Source organism: Osmia bicornis, chromosome 10 (assembly GCF_907164935.1).
Source record: "Osmia bicornis bicornis chromosome 10, iOsmBic2.1, whole genome shotgun sequence".
Lineage (NCBI taxonomy): Eukaryota > Metazoa > Arthropoda > Insecta > Hymenoptera > Megachilidae > Osmia > Osmia bicornis.
In genome coordinates, this window is record NC_060225.1 from 7056871 (window position 1) to 7069672 (window position 12802).

The 12802-nt window shown below is 29.1% G+C and overlaps 5 protein-coding genes across 7 annotated transcripts in view; 2 read left to right on the top strand and 3 right to left on the bottom strand.

The window, feature by feature from the left end:
* The window catches only part of LOC114871237, a 290378-nt gene that overhangs the window by 31399 nt on the left and 246177 nt on the right, over positions 1-12802 (top strand). The window lies entirely within an intron of this gene.
* Positions 10-3122, bottom strand: LOC114871236 (multiple inositol polyphosphate phosphatase 1-like). Of its 2 annotated transcripts, none has more exons than XM_029176902.2 (9): positions 3029-3122; positions 2408-2590; positions 2191-2325; positions 1932-2122; positions 1721-1843; positions 1259-1406; positions 965-1175; positions 694-900; positions 10-584 (listed from the first exon to the last, which is right to left on the bottom strand). In XM_029176902.2, the coding sequence occupies exons 2-9, from the start codon at positions 2586-2588 to the stop codon at positions 434-436; spliced, it is 1347 nt and encodes a 448-aa protein (XP_029032735.1). In that variant the 5' UTR covers positions 2589-2590; positions 3029-3122; the 3' UTR covers positions 10-433. The 2 variants fall into 2 exon arrangements, with proteins under 2 accessions (XP_029032735.1, XP_029032736.1); XM_029176903.2 differs by having other exon boundaries at positions 3033-3117.
* Positions 3967-4428, bottom strand: LOC114871287 (dynein light chain Tctex-type protein 2B-like). The gene is made up of 2 exons (XM_029176987.2): positions 4223-4428; positions 3967-4132 (listed from the first exon to the last, which is right to left on the bottom strand). The coding sequence occupies exons 1-2, from the start codon at positions 4336-4338 to the stop codon at positions 3967-3969; spliced, it is 282 nt and encodes a 93-aa protein (XP_029032820.2). The 5' UTR covers positions 4339-4428.
* LOC114871241 lies at positions 6058-7821 on the bottom strand. 2 transcript variants are annotated; one of them, XM_029176914.2, is made up of 5 exons: positions 7744-7821; positions 7284-7504; positions 7136-7223; positions 6827-7057; positions 6058-6753 (listed from the first exon to the last, which is right to left on the bottom strand). In XM_029176914.2, the coding sequence occupies exons 2-5, from the start codon at positions 7496-7498 to the stop codon at positions 6640-6642; spliced, it is 648 nt and encodes a 215-aa protein (XP_029032747.1). In that variant the 5' UTR covers positions 7499-7504; positions 7744-7821; the 3' UTR covers positions 6058-6639. The 2 variants fall into 2 exon arrangements, with proteins under 2 accessions (XP_029032747.1, XP_029032746.1); XM_029176913.2 differs by having other exon boundaries at positions 7659-7816.
* On the top strand, positions 7959-12241 carry LOC114871233 (GPI ethanolamine phosphate transferase 2). The gene is made up of 14 exons (XM_029176898.2): positions 7959-8521; positions 8611-8767; positions 8855-9053; positions 9124-9333; positions 9402-9593; positions 9672-10014; positions 10086-10282; positions 10358-10594; positions 10666-10844; positions 10916-11097; positions 11163-11316; positions 11385-11685; positions 11757-11923; positions 12003-12241. Exons 1-14 carry the CDS (start codon positions 8515-8517, stop codon positions 12232-12234), a joined length of 2757 nt encoding a protein of 918 aa, XP_029032731.2. The 5' UTR covers positions 7959-8514; the 3' UTR covers positions 12235-12241.

The following is a 12802-nucleotide window of genomic DNA, read 5'->3' on the forward strand; positions in this document are numbered from 1 at the left end:
TAACATGAATAACGTATGAATAATTTTAATAAATTAAAACAACAAAATTTCATAAATTTTGTTGTTCGAATGTTAAAGTTAAATGAGATAAGGAACATTAATAAATTCCAGATGAATTTGTCACGCAAATTTGAATATTAATTATAAAGATATATTGTTGAGTTTTAATGGTATGATTATGAGCACATAATGGTCGTTGATATGAGAGTAACGTAAGGTCGTTCAGCTTCGTTGCCTTGACGATGCACACACAGCATATGAGATTGTAATTTCTTCCACGCAATCCCCGACAAAAGTACACCTGATATTCTTGATAATCACTTAAACTACTCTCGTTATTATCTTACTACAGTTTCTTGGTGATGTAATATCGTTTAATCAATTAGATAAATTCGATTAATGCTCGGATGATCGGTTCACCTTACAAGTAGCCTTATTTATTACAAAAATCTGTATTGCAGTTGAACGCATTTGACCCTATCTTCTTTTTCAAGTATTCCCAATCGCAAACACCCATTTCACAGCCTTCGTAGTTTAGAGGTTCTTCGTTTAAGTATAATCTTACTTTGTTCGAGGAATCGCACCTAGAAATAAAACAAAATGAAATTATATAACAATAGGATTATTTTTAGACAATTTTTATAATTAAAAATTAATGAACCAAGTAATTAAAAATCTTAATTATAAACGTACTTGTAAAAAACAGCAGCAAGATTCGCAGCAAATGGTATCATTTGAGAAATGTTCCATTTTCTATTTCCCATCTCTTCGAAATTCGAAGCTTTTAGTGGTATTGAATCTTCAGCAATTTTCATTGATGTGAGAAGTAATTGTAATGCTGAACTATGAGTGAAGTAAAAAACTCCTAATGGTTCGCTAGAATCTCCGTTCTCCAGTTTGCTAAAATATTTATGGCATTAATCCTTCTGCTGCTAACGAAAGGGTTAAATTTAAAGAAACTTACGAAAAACGATTAAACATGTCTCGCAACGGCGGACATCCAATTCTGCTGCTCATTTCTCGACCGTAACCAGAGTGATAATAATAATGAAGATCATTTTTGTACTGAAATACTTTCAATTCATCTTGTGCAAAAACAGCGCACCAAGGTGATACTTTATCTACCTGCCAAGCTTTCTCATAGCTGCACGCAGTATACATGTCCATAATATCATCTAAATCAAATCATTTAATTAATAATTAATATTTCTCTCTTTTCACAAAGAAAATTTGTCGATTCTCGAATAATATATCGTACCTAAAGTGAGATTATCTTGGAAACCCAGTCGTTTACTAATGTCATTGATTATTTTATTGTATCTTGGGCTATTTACAAATGCATCCACTTCAGCATTGATAGAAGGATTATTTTTTCCTGCTATCCAAGCCTTACAAGTCTTATAAACCTGAAAATGAAATAAATTTTTATGCAAAATGTCCTAAGAGTTCGTCAATGATCAGCATCTTAAATAATTAGCAAACCTTAAATTTTTAAATGAACAGAGATTAATTTTTATTTTTATAATATCACTCACTACTTTATCAAGACTAGTTGAGTAATAAGATTTAAATTACACATAATTAATAGTCAGGGTCAAAATAATAACGTAAGACTTAAATTTATGAATAGATCGGTCGCGTCATTAATAATTAATATCTTAATGTCTTACACATCCGTTTGTATTATGGCAATGAACGTGTTAGAAGAATTTTTATGAACCTTTAATAAAGTGTCTGAAGAAATTGGCACCACTTCCTTGTTGTCGATGATTACATTACCAAAGAGACCTTCGATGAAGCGCTCCATGCTAAGTATAGTCCGCTGAGTGTCCGTTGATCTGAACTATGTAAAAATGGGAAGCAAATCAGACGTAACGAACGTTAAGTGGCAATTTAAGCACTCGTATGTTGTATGTGTTTCGAGAACGTACTTTATACTTCTTCGTTAAAGCATCAGCTGAATTAGGCTGTAAGAGTTGAGGAAAGTAATCTCTGAATCGCGTACCAAGTGATCTTAAATCTTCTTCACCTTGCTCTGTCAGGTAGTTCTTGTGATGCTTCAAATTTTTAGCCGGTGACCATGCTCTCAGATTCTTCAAATCTTTTTCGCATAAATCAACACCTGAAATAAATTTTAAAATTATATTTAAAAGAATTTTTAAAAAAATGTTTGCTATAAAATATACTCACTTCCGTATTTCTCGTGATTTTCAATAATTTTTTCATTTAATTTTGGCAAATTATGTTCCATACCGTTGATCTCCTTCGAACTTGGATTACGAGTTCCGTGTCTAATGAACATCCATATTTGAACAGGTTCGCAATCTGCGATAATAAAAAAAAAGAAAATAAGAAGGTGTGTCTTCAAAATACATTTATTAACGATTGATCGAGTAAGTATAATTACTTGGCACGGTAGTGTTTTTAATTAACCCATGCGTGAATTCATAAGCCGTTTTTGTATCGAAGAGTACATAGGGATGTTCGTTATCGGAGTAACAGTAATTGGCATTGTCCTCGCATGAAACTAATTGATTCTTCAGACAGACCAGAGCAATTAATATCGTAAAGATTTTCACATCCATCATTTCTGTAATTAAGAATGAAATAAGGAGCGTATTAGTAATTAAATATAATTTATGACTTAACGCTATGATGTCTAATGCATTCATAACAGCCCATTAATTATTAAAGCAGTAAAGAGATTATTCAAATTGTAATTTTTTATGAAATCAAATTTTTTTTTTAATATTTCAAAGTATTTTCAAATTCAAATTTCCTAAAAAACAAAGCCAGATATGAAAAATTTTATTTGATAAAAAGTAATCACAAGAAGTCATTTTGTATATTCAGTAACAATATTTTTAACAATTCTACAATTAAAAGTTTAAAAATTGCAGAGTTCATTAAACAGAGGCAAACAATGATGTGCAAACATTTAAATGTAAATATTTAAAAAGAAAAGAACGACAAGAAAAATATTTTTATAAAAATGAAAATTATGTAAGTTACTGGTGTTAATACATACTTACGTGAAGGCGTTCCAATGAATGCTAAAGAAGTGATTGTTCACCTGCCGTGATCGACAGATAAAGAAATGTTATTACCTATACTGGTTCTCCTCTTTTATAGGAATAAGATGCCTAGGCTGCGTCATATCAGTAGCCTCCGGGTTTCGTGTTTAATAAAATACGATTAAGCTATTCGACTGTATCTTGAAATCTCTTATGAGTAAAAATAAATATTCACATTTACTACAAATAGTGTGGTGAAAAACCAAGTACCGTAAGCGAGGAATTTAAAATATCCTTATAGAGTAGATTTAGAAAGTCAAAATAAAGTAAAAATCAATATAAAACGTGTATTGCTTGAAAAAATTAAAATCAAATCAGGATCTTTTTATTTAAACACTCATTATGGTCTTATATCCTTTCAAATGATTACAACCACATAGATACATGGTTATAGAATCCATGAAAAAATGCAACCTATCTTCAGATATAAATCTATTAAATTCTGTAAAAAAATAATTAACGTAAGAATTTTTATTGTTTAAACATTGTTACGTATCTTGCTACTTCTGATAAGCAGCACGCGATTCAAACGTGATGGTAAGGAATATAATCAGAATTCGATATGCGTCAATGAAATCTACAATATTAGCACAAGATGTAAGAATAGATAAATCATTAAAGGGCAGCTTTTAAACGAAGACTTTAAGATTTTACTTAGCACTTGAGTGGATCAAGAAATTATAATACACGTGGGAATCATTAAACAATTTATCATTTTTATTAGTCAAATAATCAGTTTGAACAAACAAAACGTTTTGATTCTTATTATTTTTCAATGGTTATCAATCTTTTTGATAAATATCCAATAATGTATTGAGTTAAAAATAATATAAAAATGATAAGAATTCACGAGAAAGTATGAAACGAATTGTATACGATATTTAATAAGATTTTATTCGTAATAAAGGCCGAATACACAGCAATAGGCATGAAACGTTCGAGCTTCGTATGTAAATGTGGAATAATTATCTCTTTCAGCATCCCATAAGAATCCCATAGATGTACATATGCTTTGACTTGCTTTCTCTACGATGGTAACATTCACTACGATTCTGTACCTAGGATCAAGTATAATTTATACAAGTATTTTGGAAATTTGGTTAAACTATGATAGGAATGAGAATTATGATAAAAAAGGAATTAATTACCTATCAAAATTTAACTTTTTAATCCTTTCCCTGATATCTGTGGCAACCGATTCGCAAATCTTAGGACCTTCCACAGCGTCATAAGAGATATCTTCAAGCTTAGCTATTATTAACATCTGCACAATCTTATCCACTGGATCTACTTTGAACGGATTATAAGCTTCCAGACGATAAGTGTTCTGATGTTTCGGCGCCTATGAGAGTAATAAAATCATAGCAACCAATATCGATGATTAACCTAACGATAAGTAATCTGTGCAATTGTTCACAAGTATCGTGCAATAGTACTTGATTGATTTGTTCCACATGTATGATTTCAATGGAAATTGATACTTGGGAAATGATAAAGCTGTTAGTAGTATACTGTTAACCAGAATTTTATTTTAAGCATAAAATAAAAATATCAAAGTTCATGAAATTAAGTACTTAGAGAGTAAAAAAAATGAATATTACATAATATTACATAAATGTTAAATTATAATTTTCCTTACCTCACGTTCATTTTCGTGGTTCACTAAACAGTTTTCTGAATCACCCTGCAAAGGCATGATACATTAAACAACAAATGTAATGAAAAATATAGTTCAATTTCACAAGTAATGAATTATTGGAATTTAGTTTCCTTGGCAACGGATTAATAACTACATAATTTATAATAAAAACGTTAGGATTAGCAGTACTTATACAGTACTATTCGGAATGGTTACTTAGATACCACCAAACAAACTTGATTGATCAATTCTGAGCTACAAAAGATCAATAAAAGCATCTTCAATAACGTCAAACATACTACATGTATCTACAAAAAACGCTTTTATTACTATTTTTCGACGATATTTAATTTATTACGTCTTCTAAAGGGATAATAATTATTTAAAAATATACTTATTACAATCCTAAAATCAGTGGGTACTAATTTAGATGCATTTTTTAGAACAAACTTAAAATTGTTTCGTCAATATTTGAATATACGAAGCGCGCGGTACGTTTAAATCGATATCGATCTACGTCATGTATCGAATCAATTCGATACTTACCCTGCGCAGAAAGGCACGCAGCCTCAATACCGCGTCTTTTAACGGTGCCGCGTCCAGTTTTAATACCGATATTAATTGCTTAAAAGTGTTTATTAATCAAAAATAACGTTTATTTTTTATATAATATAAAATTATTAGTGAAGTTGTGTTAATCAGATATGGAGTTTATGTGCATTTCTTCTGGATTGAAGACGATTCGGAGGACGCCAACGTCGATGATCTACAAAGGTTAGCTCAATACCTTTATAAAATGATTTATATGTAATATTTAATATGATTTTAAACAAAATTATTCAATTTTAACTAAAATAGTCATGTTCAAGTTAAAAAGTTGGTTTATTGCCATGGTAATACCTCTCGAAATTGTTTCCATTTTCGACTTCAGAAATAGTCAAATTATATCAAATTTAGTATATAAAATAAATTATTTGTGTTAATTTAACAGTCAGACAACAGTTATCTTCAATAATAAATAGTAAATTACTTGCAATTATGTTCAATTAAACAATTGAATTTCATGTTAGTGTCACAGGATAGTATACACAAGAATGTTAAATATTACATAAATATCCATATATTTGTATACCTTATAACATGTTTAAACACTTATATTAACTTAATTAGTCGGTTAAAATAAATTGTATGTATGACAGATTGACAACTTTTTGGCTTTATCCTATATTATGACATTATTATAACTGTGAGCTTAATTCAATGTAACAATGTTTAAACATTTTTTTGGCTAAATATATATGTATATATATATATATATATATATATATATATATATATATATATAAACTTGTTAGTACTAGTTACAAATGTTATACATGTGTAACTCTTCTTAGAAGCAACAGAAAATATAAGGTTTAAAGTTTATATTTGTAACAAATGAAATTCACTATTTTCTTTTTAAAATAAAAATATAATTTAGAAGTACATCAGTAAATTCAATGAATAAATTAAATGTATTAATATCAATCAAAATAAGTTAAGGTTTACACACATGTCTTAGATTTAGCATTAAAAAAGTAAGCCTCTACATTACTTTATTTGATTTAAGCTATGTTTCTATCATTATTATTTAATAAATTATAATTGAATTTGGCTAATACCAAATATAAGACATAAGTGTACTTTATATTTAATAATACAATAGATACGTGTATGATATTTAACATACACCATTTCAAATACTAATTCACAAAATATACGTTTGTGCTACTTTACTCTATATGGAGATCAAATGCTACTGACACAGTAAAAGAATTTTTGTGTCAATTGGAACGTCATTTTTTTCTTACAGTTCAATAATAAACATATCAAATAACAAAATTGCATAAAGATACATTTTACCATGCTTAAAATTCATCAATTATCCTAAGATAACAATTCAACTTCAGCTTGAATATTCTGTCGTGCTTGTTCTTCATATTTTTCACGAAATTCCTTTGTGGCAAAAATATTTGGAATCTGGACAAAATTCTGCAGAACCTATTTTATAAAAGAAATTTATTTAGAGAGTAATATACAATGGATACACATTTATTGAATTGTATTCAATTACCTTTAAACGCAATGCTGTGTACATTGGCTCACTCAGAAAAGAATATTCTCCTCTTATTTTTTCTCTGTATTCCGTATAATTTTCTGGAGAGGAGCCTAACACAGCCATATCCAAATCTAAAAAGTAATGAGCATCTTCACCACCAAAGGCACCACCAATTTTATGTGCATCAGTACTATGCGTTGCAGCTACTTTAAGTAGCTCGCAAGCTTCTTCTTTAAATTGCGCATCCTATGCAAGAAAAATACCACATAAAATTTAGATCTATTGTTCATTCCTCAGATAATCAATATAGAAAATGATAATTACTTCAGGAACTCCAGCTTCATCTGTAAATGCATTAAAATGTTCCAAATTCTTGTTTTCACCATCTAAAGCTTTGGGATCATATTCAAAGCTATAACATAATTGAAGTTCATTATCAATTCTTTAGTCTCAGTTTTATTATATTACTTACTTCTGAAAGAATAAGGCAAGGAGCATAGCTTGAGGGTTCTTTAAGTTGTCTTTAATCTCGTAATAACAGTTTAACTTCTCTTGAAGTGAATCCAGATTATGATAAGTACGCTTCTCTTCTGAATAAGCCTCCTGTAGTTTTGTAAACCATGTATCGCAAACTTCGCTATCTAGGTTTTCAGTTGCTTCTTTCCAACTCTCTTCTATAGATGCCATTTTTCTCTAAAATTGTGTTAAATTATGATAAATTATGTTATTTATGATTTCAATTGAAAAAACAATTTATAATTTATAATTTAGAGGATGATTACTCTTATTAAAAAGGAAGATCGTTTTAAACAAAACAGTATTAATTTATTTAATTTCTCATACTCACTGTATATTAAATGAGTCAAACACAGTGATAGTTCAACTTAGAGGTGAAAAACAAGAAATTGTGCTTTGGTTGAAATTCTGATTACCGAAACATAATGCGTCGCTGCGGGTGTCCGCTGACTGAGTGGATTTTGCTTGATAAAATAAAGTCTGCTTCCACTTATTGATCGGATTATGTCAGTGTTTTATCAACGAAATACAGCGCGACTTCTAATTACCGTTCTTTCCATAAGGTTTCTTCTTCGATTTTCATAAAGCATCTCATTAGAATGCAATAAATGCGTGAAAATACGAGCAAGAAAGTAAATTTAATTTCTTTCTTGAAAGATATGATTTGCCTCGAATTTTATTAGATTCGCGGCTGGTTGGTAACCCTTTCGGTTTTCTCCGTATTCAATAAATATGTATTGCTTAATGTAATTACACGGTCATGCTGATATTGTCTTCAGTATTTAACAAATGATTAACATGTTTCTATGTTATTAAATCTCTTGAATAGCTCTGATAGTAGACAATGTCTTACAGTCGCTAGTTTTATTTATCTCAAAGTTTGCCGCCACCACCAAAGGAACGAATAACGTTTGTGGTGGACTCATGAAATATGAAAGTTGTACATAATTTAAAAAATGTTTTGTTAGAATTAGAGAGAGAATGCCTGTTACAAAATATGGGTTGTGATGTTTTATTACTTAAAAAATGAATAGTACAGAAGTTTTAATTTGGAAATCATTAATTTCTTGAGTTATCAGTTGTTTAACCTTATAAGTTGTATGAGATAACAGGCTGTTATGTGAATAATAATCTACAGAATAATAAATTTTAGTTTTGGAATACTCAGATTGATCATTAGAGTCAATATGAAAGGTATGGTGGAAAATTGGAAGTAATTTTCAAATATAAAAATTTATTTCTGGATTTCTCTTCCAAATATATTTTATTCTCTTCAATTACAGACAGAAAAATGGATAGAAACATTATTATATTAGTCTACATAGTTTTCATTGGGCCTCTGTCTATTTCATTGTTTTTATATGGGTTTTTCCCTTTGATAAACCATGATAACACTGTAGCAACACAAAACAATATTCCAAAATTTATAGAAAATGTGAGGTGAGTTCTGTGGATTTCATGATAGTTCAGAAATTTCTAGGAATCATTTGTTTATGATATTTTAATCATACTCAATATACATTTTAGAATAAAGACAGATACATTGTATCAACCTATGGTAAAAAGACTGATTATTATGGTTATTGATGCTTTGAGATGGGATTTTGTAATAGGGCCAGTTGGAAAGTTAGCAATGCCTGTAACAAGTAATCTTATAGCAAATGGTTCTGCATGTTTGTTACAAGCTAAAGTGCAACCACCAACTGTTACAATGCCTAGAATAAAGGTATTGTATTTGAAATAAAATCTATAGCTTCAAAATTACAATATATGAAATAATATTTTATATAATTTAGGCAATTACTACTGGTGTAGTACCCAATTTCATTGATGTAGCTCTAAATTTTGGTAGTAAACCAATTGCTAGTGATAGTATGCTTCTTCAAGCAAAGAGAAATGGTCATAAATTAATATTTTATGGTGACAATACTTGGCTCACTTTGTTTCCTTCTATATTTCATCGTTATGATGGTACTACATCCTTTATTGTAACAGATTTTACTGAGGTATATTGAGCTGTCTTCATTAAACTATTATATAATTATACATAATTCAATAAGAAATTTAAATTCAGGTTGATAATAATGTGACTAGACATTTACACAAAGAATTGTACAATAACAATGACTGGTCCATAATGATTCTTCATTATCTAGGACTTGATCATATTGGTCATGTCCATGGACCATTTAGTCCACTTATTAAAACTAAATTAAAAGAAATGGATGATATAATTGCCAATATTCAATCTCAGATTCAAAGTTGGGTAGGTTTATTATATCTTCTCTAATGATCAGTTTAGTTTTCTGTATTTATAAAAGTAGTGTCAATTTGTTAACTTCAGAATCAAAATAATGATTCTTCCTTATTTATTATCTGTGGGGATCATGGGATGAAAGATTCTGGAGGTCATGGTGGATCAACAATATCAGAAACAACTGTTCCTTTCATTGCAATCGGAGGAAACTGCTTTCAAAGTCACAATAGTTTCACAGAAATATCACAAATAGATATTGCATCTACATTGTCTGTTATCTTGGGAATGCCAATACCATTTTCCAACATAGGAACTGTTTTTGTAGATACTTTATATAACTTACCTACTTCCAAAAAGTTATATCTACTTTATTATAATTCCAAGCAAGTGTTCCATCATTTTCAAAAGCTAACTGATTATGAGTCTTTCTGTGAGTAAATCGATTTACGCAGACTTTGAAACTTTTTCCGAATGACATTATGCATTTGCATATTATTATAGATGGGTATAAAAAATATCTAGAGGCAGTGAAGCTTCATAATGCTTGGTTAAATACTAAAGACCATCCAAATGACATGACTGATGATATTGCATTGTTATACAAAACAGCACTGAAAGAAATGAAAGAAGTACTCATAAATAGTATGATAAAATATGATTTTCAAATAATAATCATATCCATATTTTTCTTGTGTCATGTAAGAATTAAAATTTAGCTTTGCAACCAACTGTATTTAATTATTGCAATACAACAAATTTAATAATCATTTCAGATCACTTGTATCTTGATGGGAAAAATATTTCCTATGGTGGTTAAATTAAAAAGAATTTCATTTTTTATTATTTTAAATATACTTTCAATGGTACTGATAAATCTTATCTGGCAATCTGAAGACATATCATTACTTAATCCAAGGAATCTGACTACTTTCATTGTACTATTGTTTATAGCAAATATTATAATTCTAAATTCTTATATACTTAGCAATGTCAGATTTCCAACTCTGGAGGTAAAAGACAAATTTAAGCTGTAAATAAAATCATCTATATACATTTTAATAAATTCTTATTTAAAATGTAGAAAATAGGAAATATAACAGGAAAGCATCTGTTTGTATTTGGTTCATTGATACATGCAATTAGTCTTGGTGGTAGTAGCTTTGTGGAAGAGGAGCATCAAACTTGGTATTTCTATTGGGTCACAGTTCTTACGCTATTGCTTTACAACTCCACTACAAAATATCTTTCTGATTTACAATTGTAAGAGAAGCTTTGCTACATCATAAACCAGCAATTTGTTAGAAGTTTAATGCTTGAATATTAAATTACAGCTACAAAAATTTCCAGCATTTTTATGCACGAAATTGTATCAAACTTTTTCTGCTACTAATAGGACACAGAGTACTTAGGAAATTAAATAGCACCGGGGATAAATATGCTCATCTTCCTGATATAGCAGGATTTTTTATAGAGCAGGAAAGCATGCTAGGCATGACTATTGTGCTTGTTGTTGGTAATTAAATCATTATCAAAATTAATAGAACAGGAACTTGTATTCAGATGTATCTACTGTCTTAGGTCTTACACTTTTAATATGGATTGATTTTGTACACGAGGACCAAGTATACAAACAGCAATCGTTAGTGTCTAATATCATAGCTAGTTTATGCATTTATCTTCGTCATATGCACAACAATAGTGTTATGAAAATTCCATTTTATCCGTCATCTAGGTAGGTCTGTTACTCAAAAATCAATGAGGATAGTTTGTAGAAGGAAACAATAATCATTTCTTTTGCAGAGGAATATATGAAGTCCAAATTTTCTGGATGTTACTTGCAATTAATTGTGGAAATTATATTTATCGTTCGGTGTTAGCAATCAAACAGGAAAAGACAATTTTTTTAAGAGTCACATTATTTTCTATAGTCCGAATTTGGATTATGATTTCAGCGATGCTACATCAGCCACATAATGTATTGCTTTTGCCATTTCAAATCATTTTTAGCAGTGTAATTCGCGATATAATTGAAAATGATACCATGCAAGAAATTAATATATTTCTGTATGCTTGGATTGGCAATGTGTTCTATTTTTATCAGGTAAATGTTGATTAACTATTGGAGTTTCAGTGTTGAGGTAGAAAGTGTTTAACGATATGGGTTTTCTTCAGGGAAATTCTAATAGTTTGGCGACTATTGATGTAGCCGCTGGTTACGTTGGTATACAATCTTATATGCCATTTATTAATGGATCATTGATGTTAATTAATGTTTATTCTGCACCTGTTTTGGCCTATCTTTTACTCGTTTATCATTCAGTATTACAGTACCCGCACAAGTGAGTACAGTGTTGTACTTTTAAAAGTACTTAAATCTATTTCAATATTACTGTGATGAAAATATAAATTTTTTTTTAGTACACCTGAGATTATTACACGAATTAGTAAAATGTACATAGGATGGAAATATGTACCACTGACTATTTATACGATAATAATCAGTATTCAACGTCATCATTTATTCGTTTGGTCGGTATTCTCACCGAAATTATTATACGAAGCTGTACATTCCACTGTTATTTGCTTCATAGTGTTCATCGTACTAATTTTAATTATATTACAAAAGATAATAAACAATTGTGATAGATGATCTTCCACATTACTTGTTTTATTTTTTTATTTTTAACCAGAATACCATAGTTCTCGACAATAATTAATGATCAAAATTGAAAGAGATATTAAATTTAAAAGAAAGATTTATTTTATATTTTTCAATCTTACTTTACAATCATTTACATTTAACTAAATCTTCCCCATAGTTTCTATAAAAGTTAGAAATACAAAAGGATTGTAGTGTACCTAAAATAATCATTTCATCAAAAAAAAAAAAAATGAAATGATTTTTATGAATAAACAAAATTTATATTCTAAATGATTTATATGTGTTTACTGTTTAACTGTGCATGATTTTAAAGTAATATACAGCGTGCAGGTTGCAATTAAAATTAGAACTGTAAAACTTTAAATAATTGAATTATTAATCAAATAATTTTCAATTATTCAAAGTTGAAATCCGAAGTCTACTGATATTCAAATTTTTATAACAGTCCTACTTAAAACACTTAATTGCATAAAATTGATTTCAATATAATCGAAGGAACAGAATATGCTCTGGGTTGAATAAACATTAAAATACTATCGTGAATCGTTCATGTACA